Here is a 14,788-nt window from a genome sequence, read left to right as displayed (position 1 = left end):
CTGTATAAATACCCAATGGAATTGCACAAATGATGACACTTTTTAGACACTCCCTTTCTTTGCCAAGGGCATGAAGACTCAAACGGATGAGATTGTATTGGTGATGCAGTTAGCTCACCTTGATGAAGGTGACTTTACACTGGCACTTCTCACTGTTGGAGTTTTTGATGGAGATTTCACCGTAGTGCTCGACCCAGCGCTGCCCGCTCAGAATGTTGTGGATGCATGAAGTCACTTTATTCCATTCGTAGTGATCGCCAAAGCTGCGGGAGAGATACATTTGTCACCGATTCGTGTCTCATTCGATTTGAAATGATTTTATGTAAAAGAAGAAAAAGTGCCTAGTAAGCCATATAATAAATATAAATGCATCACAGCTTTGAAGGATCGATTGATACAAAACTATTTGACCTGTCGACCAATCAGAATTCAATAATCCAGACAGCAATAACTGGCCATTGGGCATGCTGCTTTCTATTGGCATTGCTCATTTTGCTCAGCAACTCCACTATAAAATATATAGTACAACTATTAATACCAACACCTGTTTCTGAGATTGAATACAGAGCCCAAGATGGTTTCTTATTCACCTGGGAACACCGAGGTACATTCATATAATCTGTGATCTGTAAAACCATTGAAAGACTGAAAGTAATGCCTTTCGTCTGCACATCCAGCTGTCATCATGTGTCATCACAATGTAACTGGATGTTGTATTCACTTCAACAGCTCATGCCCCGTCTGCTGTCCCGGTGTTTCAAGAAAAAGATAAAAGCTCTATAGCTTTTTAAGAACAAGGCCGCTGACAACATCAAACACAGCAGCTGTTACAATTTGGACAGTGTCATCATTCAAAATGCCAATTACCCAGACTTCAATCTGTTCTCACCTCTGTGGTCTCGATGCAGGTCTCAAAGCGCCAGAAACAAGACTTTACAACCTGAACACTTAAGGTGCTTTATGCAACCGGTCACATGTCACCGAAAAATGAAAAGGATTTATTTGAAATTAAAATGTATTCACACTCATGGCAACCTATATGACTTTCTTATGCATGCAAATGTGTCTGAGTAGAAACGCAAGCTCATCCAAATATATTTTAAGTTCAAGTTTGGTGATCTCTGACCTGCATATTATCGTCAAGTGAATTTGTGACAGTGACTTTGTGCACCCTCATTGTGCGAGTGTCAGGGGTGGACTGGCCATCTGCCGATTTCCTGGTGGGCCGCTAACGTATGGAGGGGCTTGGGCCGCTCACACGGCTGTATTATGGATGCAAATGCACGCAAGGCGAATGCAGTAGACACGTATGCATGCCACCCTGAACCTCAAGAGACAACCCCCCCGCGCCAATGTGGGCCAAAAATGTTGGGCCGGTCTTAATCGCAATATAAAAACATATAAACACCTTGATCACATTTATGCTGCTCTGATCAAGGTGCGCAAGGTTCTCATGTCATCTAAACGTGTTACTGTGATTAATTCCTTACTCTGTAATGTAAACGTAGACACTAATAGAAGATCATAACATCAAAGGTGACCTCTTGGTTAGAAATGTAAAAGATGGAGGAATCGCTCCCACCCATTTTTGCAGCTTTGTCCGAACGGTTTTCGCATGCTCCAAGTCTAGTGTGACTGTGGTGTAACAAGTCCACTGCAGTGCATTAAAACAAATACCTTTGAAACAACTTTTCGAACGTTTAATTTTCAAGACCTGAGAGATAGCTTGTGCTCAAAACCATGTTTAAGTCATTAATATGGAGAGAAACTTACCCAGGAAGAACCACATGAGTAGTGCCCACAGGAACAATCTCCATGGACTTCCCCCAGAATTTATTCCTCCACCGCACATCTAAATCAGTCATGCAAATAAACAGCTGCAGTCTTTAGAGAGATAACAATCCTATAATCTTATTTTTTTCATTTGAGTTCTCCGTAAACAAATCTGTATCTGGCAGGCGGCAGGTGTTAGTTCCGCGCCCGGATTAATGGCATTATTGCTGTGATGTTACCTTGCCAAAAGATGAAGTTTTTAGACTCTGCATGACACGCTGATATGGGAGGATGATGGCTGACCTTGAGAATGAAAACAGAGAAGCTGTGAGATCCACACACAAACACCTGTTCACAAATGCAAAGCATAAAAACAGGTGGCCTACCTGTTCAGCCACAAAACGAAAGCCTTTGTCTGGTCGGTCACACTCGTAGGTCTCACCCAACACTGGATTAAAGGGTTTTCCTCCTGCTCTGTAGTAACTGGAAGCATAGCCTGACACGGCAAATGTTGCGATGTACACCTACATACAAAATACAACAGAATCGAGTTAATGTCGCCTGTCTAGGGAATGACATGCTTCATTTGAACTTTTATTGAAATGATATCGTAGTGAAGTGGCTATCATCACCAAAACATTGCGAACTCAGCATGAAATGACAATGGCAATCCATGTACCATTAGTTGACAGAATATTCAGTGATGAAGGAAATGTAGGACAGGGCTTGATTTCCTTCACTTCTGTATTACATACATGAATACTACATGGAAACAGGACTATGCCTCAGTTAAAAAAAACTTTACTTTACAAAAACATTACTGGTGTCCATCTTGAGACCACACAATCACACTGATAGATTTAAGATATGTCAATGTAAGTTGTTTTAACCTCTAACATTTAAATTAGACTTGGACTAGTCTTATGCCCTGTCCTTGAAACTGCCCTATAAAGTAATAGTCTAATTCGCTGTGTGGCTATAGTGTTATAAGATGTCCAATAGCCAACAGGGCCCATGTAATGTCAGCTGATAAGGCAGGTCCTTTTTGTCATTTTTTTATGAAAGATAAATATTTTTTCGTTGGAGAAAAATGCACTGATAAATCATGAACAACAGGCCTATATATTTAATATAATGCAGGACTTTCAGCTAAATTACTGATAATACATGAGAGAGGTCCATATCTGTCCATCATTGCTTTTGTCTCTTATTCTGTAATTAGATTGAATTTACATCCTGAAAAGCCAAACCACTAAGTTACTGAATGAGGCATTAGTGCAATGAAAATTCAAAGGCCGCAGCTCTCATTTAAAATAAGAGAGGATCACTTTCTTCCTCCAGAGACAATGACGGAAGAAAGCTGCAGCTGAGTGTGTCACCGGATACAGTAAAGTGCAGCAGACTAGAGCACATTTTCAGACAGCAAGAATCATTTCTGAACAATTTTCATGCACTTATGAGAAATACTGGATCAGACGGCTTTCAAAAGCATGACTCTGCTCATGGACAATCACATCAGGCTAATAAAGACTGATGTACTGTGACATTATAAATCAGACAATGCCTGTGACTGATGGGCCATAGATCGATTTGGTTAGCCAAACAAAGTGCACTCTGAGTGTTTTTATGTCGACATACTGTAAGTGCTGTCATGAACATTTTTGTTTTGTTTGTTTAATGTACACATTATTTTAAATATCTATATCTATCTAGCCTAATCGAAGTAACATATGTGGTGTACGCCGTTTTTTGTCGCAATATGAAGGCATGTTAACACCTGAATCAAATTTACGCAGCTCTGATCAGGGTACGGATGTGCTTCTGTCACGCACCTTATGCGCAAATTCATGATTTCTAACACATGAAATCACATTTTTTATGTTACAATATTCTACTAATGTAAAATTTAATTATTATTATATTAAATATTATGCTATTAATATATTTATATACAACAGTTCTTTCTGGCTCAGTGCCATATCAGGGATGTTCCAACATGGAAACCGCTTTACCGTTTGTATCACTCCACCACTAAGCCAGACTTATGATACTAAAGTAAAACACGCACATTTGGAATTGTCTCTGTCATCTTAACAAGTTGGTTGCGGCCTGCCATATAAACAGAGAGAGAGTGAGAACTTGCTACTGTAAACAAGTGCATGTTTACATTAAAAAACTATGGAAACTGCCGCAGTGCAATGGAAATAACGCATTCTCGGTGAGTGTAAATTTAAAAGATGTGACGGTTTGGAATTAGCAACGCACTGTTTATATGGCAGGCCGCAACCAACTTGTTAAGATGACAGAGACAATTCCAAATGTGCGTGTTTTACTTTAGTATCATAAGTCTGGCTTAGTGGTGGAGTGATTACAAACGGTAAAGCGGTTTCCATGTTGGATCCATCCTCCTAGAGGAAGCAGTAACGTGAAGCTCGGAAAAACATGTATGTAGCCCGTCATGTGTGTGCTGCGTCATGTCAAAATACATGCTCGACGCATCACATAAACCTATCGTGCATCATGTCAAATTACGTGACTGCTGCAGACACGACGAAAGGGTTTATGATAAAAGAGAAGCTCATGTTCAAAAGATACTCGCAAGACACACGCTTAACACTTAACTCTGATTACACATTAGATGTGAGTATCTTTTGAATATGAGAGTCTCTTTTATCATAAATCCTTTTCACAGGCATGCTGATATAGAACCTTATCACAATCATATTCAAGCAATATTGCATTAATATCCTACATATAATGCATGTATACATTACTTGCTGTTAAGGCTTATAGACGCTTTCAAAGGCAAAAACATAAAAAACCTGATATGTGGCCCAGACAGTTGACTAGTGGCTGGTTGGGATGAACATGTGTCTGAATTGCATACTGTATGGACGCTAGAACTGCTTTAAAGATTGGGTTTTAACAGGTAAAACTAGACATGGCCTGGAATATGAGAGGAAGAAACAGGCAAATGCTAAATTCAAATATGCTGTACGGTTTATTAAAAGAGCTGAGGCGACTATGAGAGCAAATTCGATGGCTAAAAATTATGAATTTTGGAAGGAAGTGAAGGTTTTTAACAATAGTGAGTACCATTGCCAACTAGTATTGATGGGGTTGTAGGGACTGAGAATATAGTTCAATTATGGAGATTCTATTTATGGGGATATTTTTAATTATGTTGAGTGAGACAGGAATATGAAGTTGGTCATGTACCGAATAACAATGGTGTGATTATTAGACCGGATGAGGTGGGCTATGCCATTGGGAAATGTGCTATGAATAAAACATGTGACAAGCGGAGTATGCTAGCCCAAAAATGTTTGTGTTATTTGCTTTGTGTTTTATAGGACTTCCATTACATGGTGTGCTACCTGATTCTATGATGACAGTTTTATTGGTGCCAGCGATTAAAGATAAATCAGGTAAAATATCTATTAAGAAAATTAAACACCAATTGCTTTGGCAAGTATATTCTAAAAAAGATTTGGAGCGTATCCTTATGGACAGACTCAAAGACTATCTGGCAACTACAGTCAATCAGTTGGGTTTTAAAAGGAAGTATGGAACTGATTTATGCATATATTCACTAAAGGAAGTGCCAGCACATCTAATAGACAAGATTCTACAGCATTCATGTGTTTTTTAAATGCATGGCAAGCATTTGTTTGAATTACTCACACTAAGTTGATTATAAAATTAGAGGGAAGAGGGGAACCCCATATCTTATTAGGATTTCACATTATTAGTATATATACCAATCTATACAATTTAAATGGGGTGGGAATTTATAGGCAACCTTTTACATTAGAAATGGAGTTCGCCAAGGAGGAATATTGTCACCTCTTTTGTTTAATTTGGACATGGATGATCTCTCTTAAATTAATGTAAGATTGGGTTATAAGTAATCATCTTATTAACCATCTGATAATAATAGTTTGTCTCCATGTATCGTGCTGGTTTACAACAGTTGCTTTGTATATGCTTAAGATATGGTGTGCAAAATTATATTAAATATAACACGAAAAAAGAGTGTAGTCATGATTGCTAAATCAAAAGAGGACTTAAAGCAAATGTTTCCTTTATTTTGTTTAGGGGATAAAATATTAAATGTGGTGTATAAAATAAAATAATAATGAAAAAATGAAAACGCTCCAGGTAGCATTTAATTTTACTTAAGCTTCCGAGGTGGACAAGGGCAAGCCAATTGTTTGTGTCAAATAATATCCCCACATTGCATGCTGTGTTAAGGGGTTACATGTACAATTTTATATGTCGAATTCTAGAAAAATCAATTATCATGGTGTTAAATAATGTTAGATTAAGTGAGACAAGGTTCTCATCCTGTTTTTGGAAACATTGGAATGAAAGCTTATATGTTTAAATAGGGTCTGTTGTATTTGAATCCTTTTCTTTCTTTTCTCACTTCTTGTAATGACTTGATATGGACCTAAGGGTCTGAAATAAAGCATTAATTGAATAATATGGATAAACATTAACATTAATGTAAATAAATAAAAATATATATATATACATTTATACAGTATATTACTGCATGCTGCTCAGTAAATTTTGGATGTACAATATTTATAAATAATAAGAATTATAAGTTAAGGGAATGAAAAATTTTATATATGGAATATATGTTTTGTATCGAAATATTTCACACTCTAGAAATGTTTACAATAAAAGGTTTTGCCTACCATACGCTCAAACGGGTCCTGTGTGTTTGCGGCCCGGTCGAGTAGTTCGCTGTACTCTAGTTCCTCACAAAGTCTCTGCAGTGTATTGAGGGGTTCATTGAGTTGAACGGGCATGGCCACCTTTGACAGATCCTTTCCAATGTTGTTCTTTAAGATGTGCCACAGACTGATGTTGCTGGTGTTGGGGCTTGGAGAGGGAAGACACAACCGCCGCTGTTCCAGAGAACAACCATTCTCTACAAAACCTGTTGAAAAAATATTCATTACTTTCTTTGGTTTATTAACGTTCATGCTGGCCGACCAACATCGCTTTTCTAATTATAAGGGTAAAGCTTGTATAGATGTCTAGTGAGCTGAAACCCATGATAGGGATCGACATCCAAAACACAATTTCTGAAGGTAACCAGCACACTATCAGCAGCCAGTCTTGTCTCATTGTTCCAAGGTTACTAGAGCGGACAGGACGCAGTCCAAGGTTACCAGAGCGGGCAGGATGCAGTCCATGCCTAGACCTGACAAATGCTGTGATCATAGAGCTGGACAAAGGACGTTGCAACTCTACAAAATTATTAATGATAATGTTAAATCTAATAATTCTTTTATTTTGCCTTGTTGTGCAAGCACTGTCGAGCTTGTGCAGAGGCTGCAGCTTTTGCCAGAGGCGAACTGGAATCCCCTGGTTAGGCCTGGTTTCCCTCTGAGGTTTTTTCTCCTCTAATGGAGTTTTGGGTTCCTCGCCACCGTTTGCATACTGTTTGCCTGCCGGGGGGCTGCTAGAATTTTATAGTTTTATAAATAATTAACATTGCATATAGGAATTTATAGTCTGTCCGATATTTGACCTGTGTTTTGACTTGCATAACCTTATGTTTTGCTTATAGTGAATGTGTTATTGTAGAGCTGCTTTGTAACAATGAAAATTGTAAAAAGCGGTATATAAATAAAGCTGACTTGACTTGACTTGAGGGGTGGCCATGGTATAATTGCTCTCATACCAAACTTACACCCTTCTGTAAAACAGCTCACACTATATTTCGAATTTAAGTTAAATATCAAATATTTGTGGAAAAAGTGTGTGACTCTCACCTGTATTGAGCTTCTCATTCTCTGCGTCGTTGCTGAAGTTATCCATGGACACATTATCACTGATGTCACTGATATAAGAGTCATCCTCTGAAGCCTAGCACGAAACCACACATTATCATTACAGCTGTTTGCCATTCTGACAAAATAAATATATCTTAGCCAGCTGAGTCAACTGACCATCCACCAACTGAAAATCATGAAAAGGCATGATGGATCTCGCCACTTCCACTAATACACACATTTAGTATCCACACTTTAGTATGTTTGTGACTTTCAGTGTGTTGACTTTCAGGGTACTAATTCTCACAGGAGCCAAATTTGTATCTCTTTAGATCTCCGTGGCGTATTTTTAGAAGAAAACGATGATCTCAATTTTCATATGACTTCTGCTACAGGAGCTCCCTGTGCAGGTCATTCTCAATTTAAGGCAGACGGAAAGTCAGGGAGGCAGGTCTGTGGAATGTCATCCGTGGCACACGTTTAATATAATTATGCCATTCCTCTGTCTCCTAATAGATGTCAGGGTAGTGTCTGACTGATGTAAAGAGGAGAATAGAGGCAGGTGGTCTCTTGATAATGAGTACCTGCACAGTTCTGGGGGAAGTGCAGCAAATGGCCATCATCCTCACCTCGTTTTCTGAAGAACTAGCTGACAGAAGCACTTCCTGTGCGTCAAAGAACTCGGAGAGAGATTCTGTAATGGAAGCTCTGCTCTCATTGGACATCTGGTGGACGAGGGGGCGGGAACCATCGCTGGAGTCTTGCTGCTGAATGAAGTCACAAAAACAGTCAAATGTTTTTTGCTGTAAGAAAATGTTGTATTTGCTGCTCATCGGGATGAATTTCATAAAGGAACTCACTGGCTTTTTGTATATTATGCATGTATATAATGTTTTATTTTGTCCATTGAGAGAGAAAACATGACCCTCATATTTTCAGACTGTGCAAATGCACAATGAAGAGATATGACTGCAAAATTGAGAAAAAGCATTTCCTGAGTAAAAAAGTCCCTAATGAGCAAGAAATGTAATGTGAATCACGAATTTGTATGAATCACTCAGACAAAAGAGGAAGCCATATGGTGGCAGAACTTGCCAAGCTAATGAGCGCAACAGCATTGTGTTGACTAGAATGTCAATTAGAGAAGTTGGTTATTGACAGATTCATTCCACAGAAAAACACAGCTCATTGTGAGTAAGGCGTGGGCATCAGATAAGCTTGTTGTTAGTGTGCGTGCAAGGAGGTTTGGGCATATATACTACCCAGAGACATGATTAACTGATGGAGGAGGGTTTGACTCAGTCTCTCCATTGAATATCTGTGGATTCAATTAAAGGGGTCATATGACACGGCTAAAACAAATGTTATTGTTTGTTTTAGATGTAATGCCATGTGTATACACGATTTAAGGTTCAAAAAGGCTGCATTTTTCCACATACCGTGCATGTTTGTATCTCATTCATCCACACTTGGCGGATCGTGGTCCGGACCTTGCTTCATTCCATCCGGACCGCGAGACATAGCCTAATACAGTATTTAAACCTTTTGACTATTGAGGTTGTTTAAATTGAACCGCGTGTCTACAAAACGAATAATCACACGCGCTCATCCGAACATTTACGTCATTGATCTTTTTACCGCAATATCTTCTAATATCTTGATCTAGTGCCTTCATTTTAACCCTTTCGGCTCCGCGTGCACTGCCTTTCTCCCGCCAAAGACTCGCGCTGCATTTTAACAACACTAGTGCAGACACGCAGAGCAGGTAAATGGAAACACAACAGTAAGCAAAGTGCAGCAAATAGTAACGCGTTTGTCTCTGTCAGTCTGTTTACTGTTTGCTATATGTCTCCAACCTTTCAACCCGATATGTGATATTTTATGAACCATAACGTTTTTATCTACATTTACCATTAGCATTATTGATCAGCATGTAAACATTTGTGACCCTGTGAAAACCCAGGCATCAGGGGAAAACATCAGGTTCCAAAGCAATTGTACAGACAGGTACGCCCACCTTACTTGTGTATACATTTGGGTGGTCGTAGACAAATCATACCCCGAAGTGACGTAGATTTGTGGGGGTGTGGTTACACGAGGCGATTCAGGCAGGTCTGGGTGAGAATTCGCTTTTAGATACAATGCAATTTTACGTGGCTAATACATGCATGGGCAACTTATAACACACCAAAGACACAAAAACATGTATTTGCGCCATATGACCCTTTTAACATAAACCATACGCCAATTCAATGCAAATGTCAACCTTAAGATTTAAAAATCTAGTTTTTATTGTACTGATTGGTCAGATGTTAATACTTGGTGGTTTAAATACTCATGTGAGGTCTCTCTTAACATTTTTAAACATGATTGTCCATAGTCAGGAAGGTGAATTATCACATCCATAATGGTCCATCTTCCTCATAAATAGGCACCTGAAAATGTATAGATAGTACTATTTTATTTTCTATAAAAAGTTATTCCTTCTCCATTTGTTGGGTATTATTGCTTCTGGTTCGCACAATTTAATTCAGAGAAATGTTGTCTCTATAAAACATGGACAACCTTTGGACAACCTTTTACGTGCGTACGTGTGTTTTCGACTCTTTCAAAATAGAAAACCAGACTGATGTAATAGATATATAGATATTTTTCCGACGTCTGGGCCCTACCATCTGGGGTTTAGTAAAACTAAGCAGATTCATTCATATATTGGTTATCAATACATTCTCTGAGTAAATGTAAAACTAGTAAAAGTAAAACTAAATGTTGATTTTTTTTTCTACCATAAACCAAACTTTTAATTTGTATTTTATTCTGTACATTTTGAAAGAAATATACTGTATTGATTGATATTTAATGAAATTTGTACATGGTTGGTAACTGGTGTAGAGTTCGTTTTCAAAATGGCATGCATTTGCCAACTATATACTTGAACAAAAATGATAATGATGGTAAAAGGGGATATGGGAAGGGAGGTAATGGCAGCACATTACTCTCACCCACCTGCAGGGGGCCAGGGCTGAGGTTTATATGTACAGAGGGCTCGGGGAGGTGCGACTCGGCATGAATCTTGCACAGGCGCTCTCGCAGCTCAGCGTTCTGTGTTACAGCCTGAGGAAGCAACCAGCAAAACAGAGCATTAAACTATTAAAAAATTCTTCAAAACATGGCCTATGGCATTCAATGGAAAAGTCTTATGGGAAAGTGTATTTTGGGGTATTTAAAGGGGAGGCATGCAAAGTTATTAGGAACAAGATGTCCAGTTTTGGTTTGAATTTCATTCTCTGGAGATCTGACACTTTCCACTGGAGTTCTTTTAGATGTTGGCTCCGAGTTTACTCTCTAAAGTGCTGGTAGAGGTCTGCTTCACAATAACATGACTCATTGAGGAAGATGAGTCATAATTCAGCGTTAGAAAACTGGATTCAGCACAGACTGTTTTTAGTATGTTAAAGCTGTTCCTGGGAGGAGCAACTCTATTGTTCTCAAGATATAAACACAAGATACCAAACAAAACATATTTGGGCAATTCTCTGCACTTAATACATTGTATGTTATCCGCCATACAGCATTAACGTAAAATATGCTTTGGCCATTTTTCAAATCAAATACATATTAAAAGCCTAACATACAGTATGTTTACAAAATGTTGTCTTTCTATAAAACAGGTGCATAAAACAGTATGATTTACACGTTTTCTGCAAGCAACATAGAATGCAAGAAAGTACTTAAGCAAGCAGAAAGATGGTTAGAAAATGTGAGTATTAGAGCAAAGAGAGAAAGGAGAAGTGAGGTGGGCTGTGTGTGTGTTCATACAGCAGCCAGGGCATTCTTCAATCCCATGAGCTGGGCGGACGGAGCTGGACAGGACTCATGCTCCAACATCTGTCTGAATCTCTCTTTCTCTGTTGTCAGCATACTCAGGGCTGACTTCATGGTTACATGAACTGACAACAAACAAACAAACAAAGAAAGAGTTAATTAATTTATGCAATAATGAATGTGGATATACAAAATAGACAGCATTATGCAAGTGTATTCATGTAGTTGTTGATCTCTATCAATCCCTGAGACATTTGCCTGTGTTTTTCCATCACTTTTATCATAGCAGGAGAGTAAAAAACTTGATTTCAACCAAAACATTTAATGAAAGCAGACATCCAACTAGTTGTAAAGGACTACAGAAACATGTGCCCCCCTTGTTATGCAACAAGTGACAGATGTAAACATCCATGCTGGCTGCTGTAGTTGGCTCACTATGTTCTGCTGAAGCAGAAAACTAATATTTTCCATTTCTAATACTGCTGACCAGTTTGAAATTACAGCACATCTGACACCTACAGATCCCTTCAATGCAGTTCAATATTAATGCATTTGAAAAACAATGTTGATTTAGATTTCGTCCCTAGACTTTTAATCGTTCAACTTAACTACAGAGAGATTGGGATATCATCCAATCAAACACCTTATTAGTTACATTTGGTTATGGAGGCCAGCAAATGTATTTTTTCAGATTATTTATGAATTTACGGAAGAATGTTTTACATCACAAGTTCTATTACATCTCTTATAAAACTAACAGAACAGGACATCCCACAGGAATCTCCTAAAAAAAGAACCCAAAGTGTGTCACTAGATTTTAAAGCACAGTTATAATGTAAACCCTTCGACCTGCAGCAAAAAAATACACACTTCACTCTTAATTTATACTGAAAAAAACAGATGGATCCTTTCATGCACTACTGCAGATCTATTCCTGAAGGACCACTGTCCTGCTGCTTTTAGATTTCTCAACTTACAAAAAATATTTTGCCTCGATTTTTCTAAGACTACTTGACTGGATCTGCGCTTACGGTTGTTGGCGACGCGGCAGAAGTCTTCCTGGAGTTTGGATACGTCTATAGGCACATCCAGTGGCTCGTGGTAACTCTTCTCATTGGTCAGCTCGACCGAAGAGAGGTTAGGGTTGGATGCGTGGAGACGCATGGACCCTGAAGATATACAGCTTGGAACCTAATAACATAACAGGAGGAAGAGAACTGCAGACATAAGGCACATTATCTTATATATGAAATATCAGGTGAATGCAGTAATAGTTTATGGTCCTTTGCATTATATGATATGCTGTTCTAAAGTTTAGTATCTTTTTTGATCATACAATTTATTTATATGACTATTTTTCATATTAGTACAATAAAATGCCTGCCTAGAAATCTTAAGAGTTATTTTGAGTGGTCAGTTGCTTTCTAAACTGTAGAAAGACTGTGTTTGTTAATATCAGGTCTGACAGTCATGCGATAACATAAGTCACTAACTTGTAGGGTTGTTTTGTTGTCTTTCCCATAACTCTTGGGACGCCATTTTCGTGGATGTCGTTTCTCTTTTTTAGGGCTATCATACGTTGAAGCCTGCACAAAACAAAACACTGTTTCATTTTAAGGAATCATCACCTTCCAAAATTGATTAAAAACCTTTCAGCAGAATGGCTTTCTACATAGCATAAAAAGAGAAAATAAATCTATAGCCGTCAACAAATACGGAAACGTATTGTAATTCAGTGCAGCTTAAGGACAGCACTTTCAATAATGCTATTCAGACGAGACGACAGCTTACTGAATAATGTGTCATCTGTTCCAGAGGTTATGTGGAGTAATTTGATTCACGACTACAAAACTTCTTGTTGCCTTTTATCTGATATTGTGCTATCAACTGAGAAACTCACAGAAGCACCGACTGGGATACTACGAACGGCCTTCTGAGACGTCAGTTAAAGGTTTTCCATTAAACATTTAAAAAAGTTAGTTGAAATAAACGTGATAGAAAATCTAACTTTTACTTAAATATCTATCCGTTTGTAGACAATTTTTTTTAATTTTAATAATTGCTATTTGAGCTAGATGTGAAATGAGAAATGATATTATCTGTGAATGACATTTAACCTGCAGAGCGTTGATGGCTGGAGCAGAATAGGTGCGGTGTAACACCTCCATGCTTCTTAACAAGTGATTCAGCTCCAGAAGCTGAGCCTCACATACAGAGAGCTCTGAGAGAGAGAGAGACAGAGGGTAGTGTGATGTGAGAATCTGCAGACATCAGCATTTTCAGTATGAGTAGGATATATAAATGTGTGTGTGTACCTTTGGTGCACCTGTCCATGTCTTCTGAAGACTGCAGCCAAGCGGCCACCTTGGCCTGACTTGTAAAAGATACAGGCGAATGAAAGGAGGACTGTCTCGCGAGAGAGCCCCGCTAAATTGAGAGAGAGATACAGAAAGTCAGAACGAGTCAGTGTAGTATTTGTTTAGATACATTTTGTATCATACTTGATGTTTTTTTATTTAAAGGGATACTTCAACCAAAATCATTTACTCACCTTCGAGTTGTTCCAAATCTGTATACATTTATTTGTTTTGGTGAACACAGAGAAAGCTATTTGGAAGAATGCTTATAACCAAACAGATCTTGCCCCCATTGACTACCATAGTAGGAAAAATTACTTTATCACATTTAATGTTCTGTTGAACACAGTTCTGGCGCACTATTGACTACCATTGTATTTTTCCTACTATGGGAGTCAATAGGGGGCAAAATCTTGCTGGTTAAAAGCATTCTTCCAAATGTATTTCTTTTTTTTTCATCAGAAGAAATACAATTATACAGATTTGGAACAACTCGAAGGTGAGTAAATGATGACAGAGTTTTTATTTTTGGGCAATGTATCCCTTTAAGGTGAAAAACTAAAACTGGTGTTTTTGCTGCTGTCTTTTATTAAAACACTCCCTTTGTTTGTATTGTCCAGTATTTAACCCATAAAGTGTGTTAACTGGTAATTGTTCTCTGTCTGATATCTGTCTTGAACCCTCTAGATGGTCGTGCGGGTACCTTTCTGATGGACTGACTGTCAGGTGTGGTAGGGGACGAGGTGGGGGAGTAATGAGGACGGAAGAGCGTTTTCTCATGAGGGAACATGGCAATCTCATTCTGCCTGTATAGTCTGTGGTGACGGAGCTTAGAGACCCATTCGTCGAACAGCTCCTGGGACTTGATCTGCAAACAAAAGGAGATGAAAATTAAAGACGCAGACACTTCATTTAGGCTTTGTTCTCATGTTTGTTCTAAACGCATGTTCGAACCTCACAGGGAAAAAAATTTAGGTAAACAATACATATTTTGTCCAGCAAATGTAAAGGTAATCTGTTGCTTCAGAGTCAATCTCTTCT

General features: G+C 38.4%; 1 protein-coding gene across 6 annotated transcripts in view; it reads right to left on the bottom strand.

Moving 5' to 3' along the window:
• osbpl3b (oxysterol binding protein-like 3b) overlaps positions 1–14,788 on the bottom strand; it is a 47,421-nt gene that overhangs the window by 3,559 nt on the left and 29,074 nt on the right. For 2 of the 6 annotated variants that reach the window (XM_079469633.1, XM_079469634.1), the window contains exons 6-19: positions 14,451–14,615; positions 13,706–13,817; positions 13,508–13,611; positions 12,884–12,976; positions 12,422–12,581; positions 11,385–11,515; positions 10,572–10,679; positions 8,195–8,332; positions 7,566–7,659; positions 6,480–6,724; positions 2,160–2,297; positions 2,013–2,076; positions 1,774–1,852; positions 119–263 (exon numbers count right to left, since the gene is read on the bottom strand). In XM_079469633.1, coding sequence (XP_079325759.1) covers positions 119–263; positions 1,774–1,852; positions 2,013–2,076; positions 2,160–2,297; positions 6,480–6,724; positions 7,566–7,659; positions 8,195–8,332; positions 10,572–10,679; positions 11,385–11,515; positions 12,422–12,581; positions 12,884–12,976; positions 13,508–13,611; positions 13,706–13,817; positions 14,451–14,615 — 1,776 coding nt within the window. The remainder of the gene's footprint in view (positions 1–118; positions 264–1,773; positions 1,853–2,012; positions 2,077–2,159; positions 2,298–6,479; positions 6,725–7,565; positions 7,660–8,194; positions 8,333–10,571; positions 10,680–11,384; positions 11,516–12,421; positions 12,582–12,883; positions 12,977–13,507; positions 13,612–13,705; positions 13,818–14,450; positions 14,616–14,788) is intronic. The other 4 variants (XM_079469635.1, XM_079469636.1, XM_079469638.1 and 1 more) reach the window with 3 other exon arrangements.

The sequence above is a fragment of the Barbatula barbatula genome (genome assembly GCF_947034865.1).
Source record: "Barbatula barbatula genome assembly, chromosome: 12".
NCBI lineage: Eukaryota > Metazoa > Chordata > Actinopteri > Cypriniformes > Nemacheilidae > Barbatula > Barbatula barbatula.
This window is presented reverse-complemented; position numbering and strand designations above follow the sequence as displayed.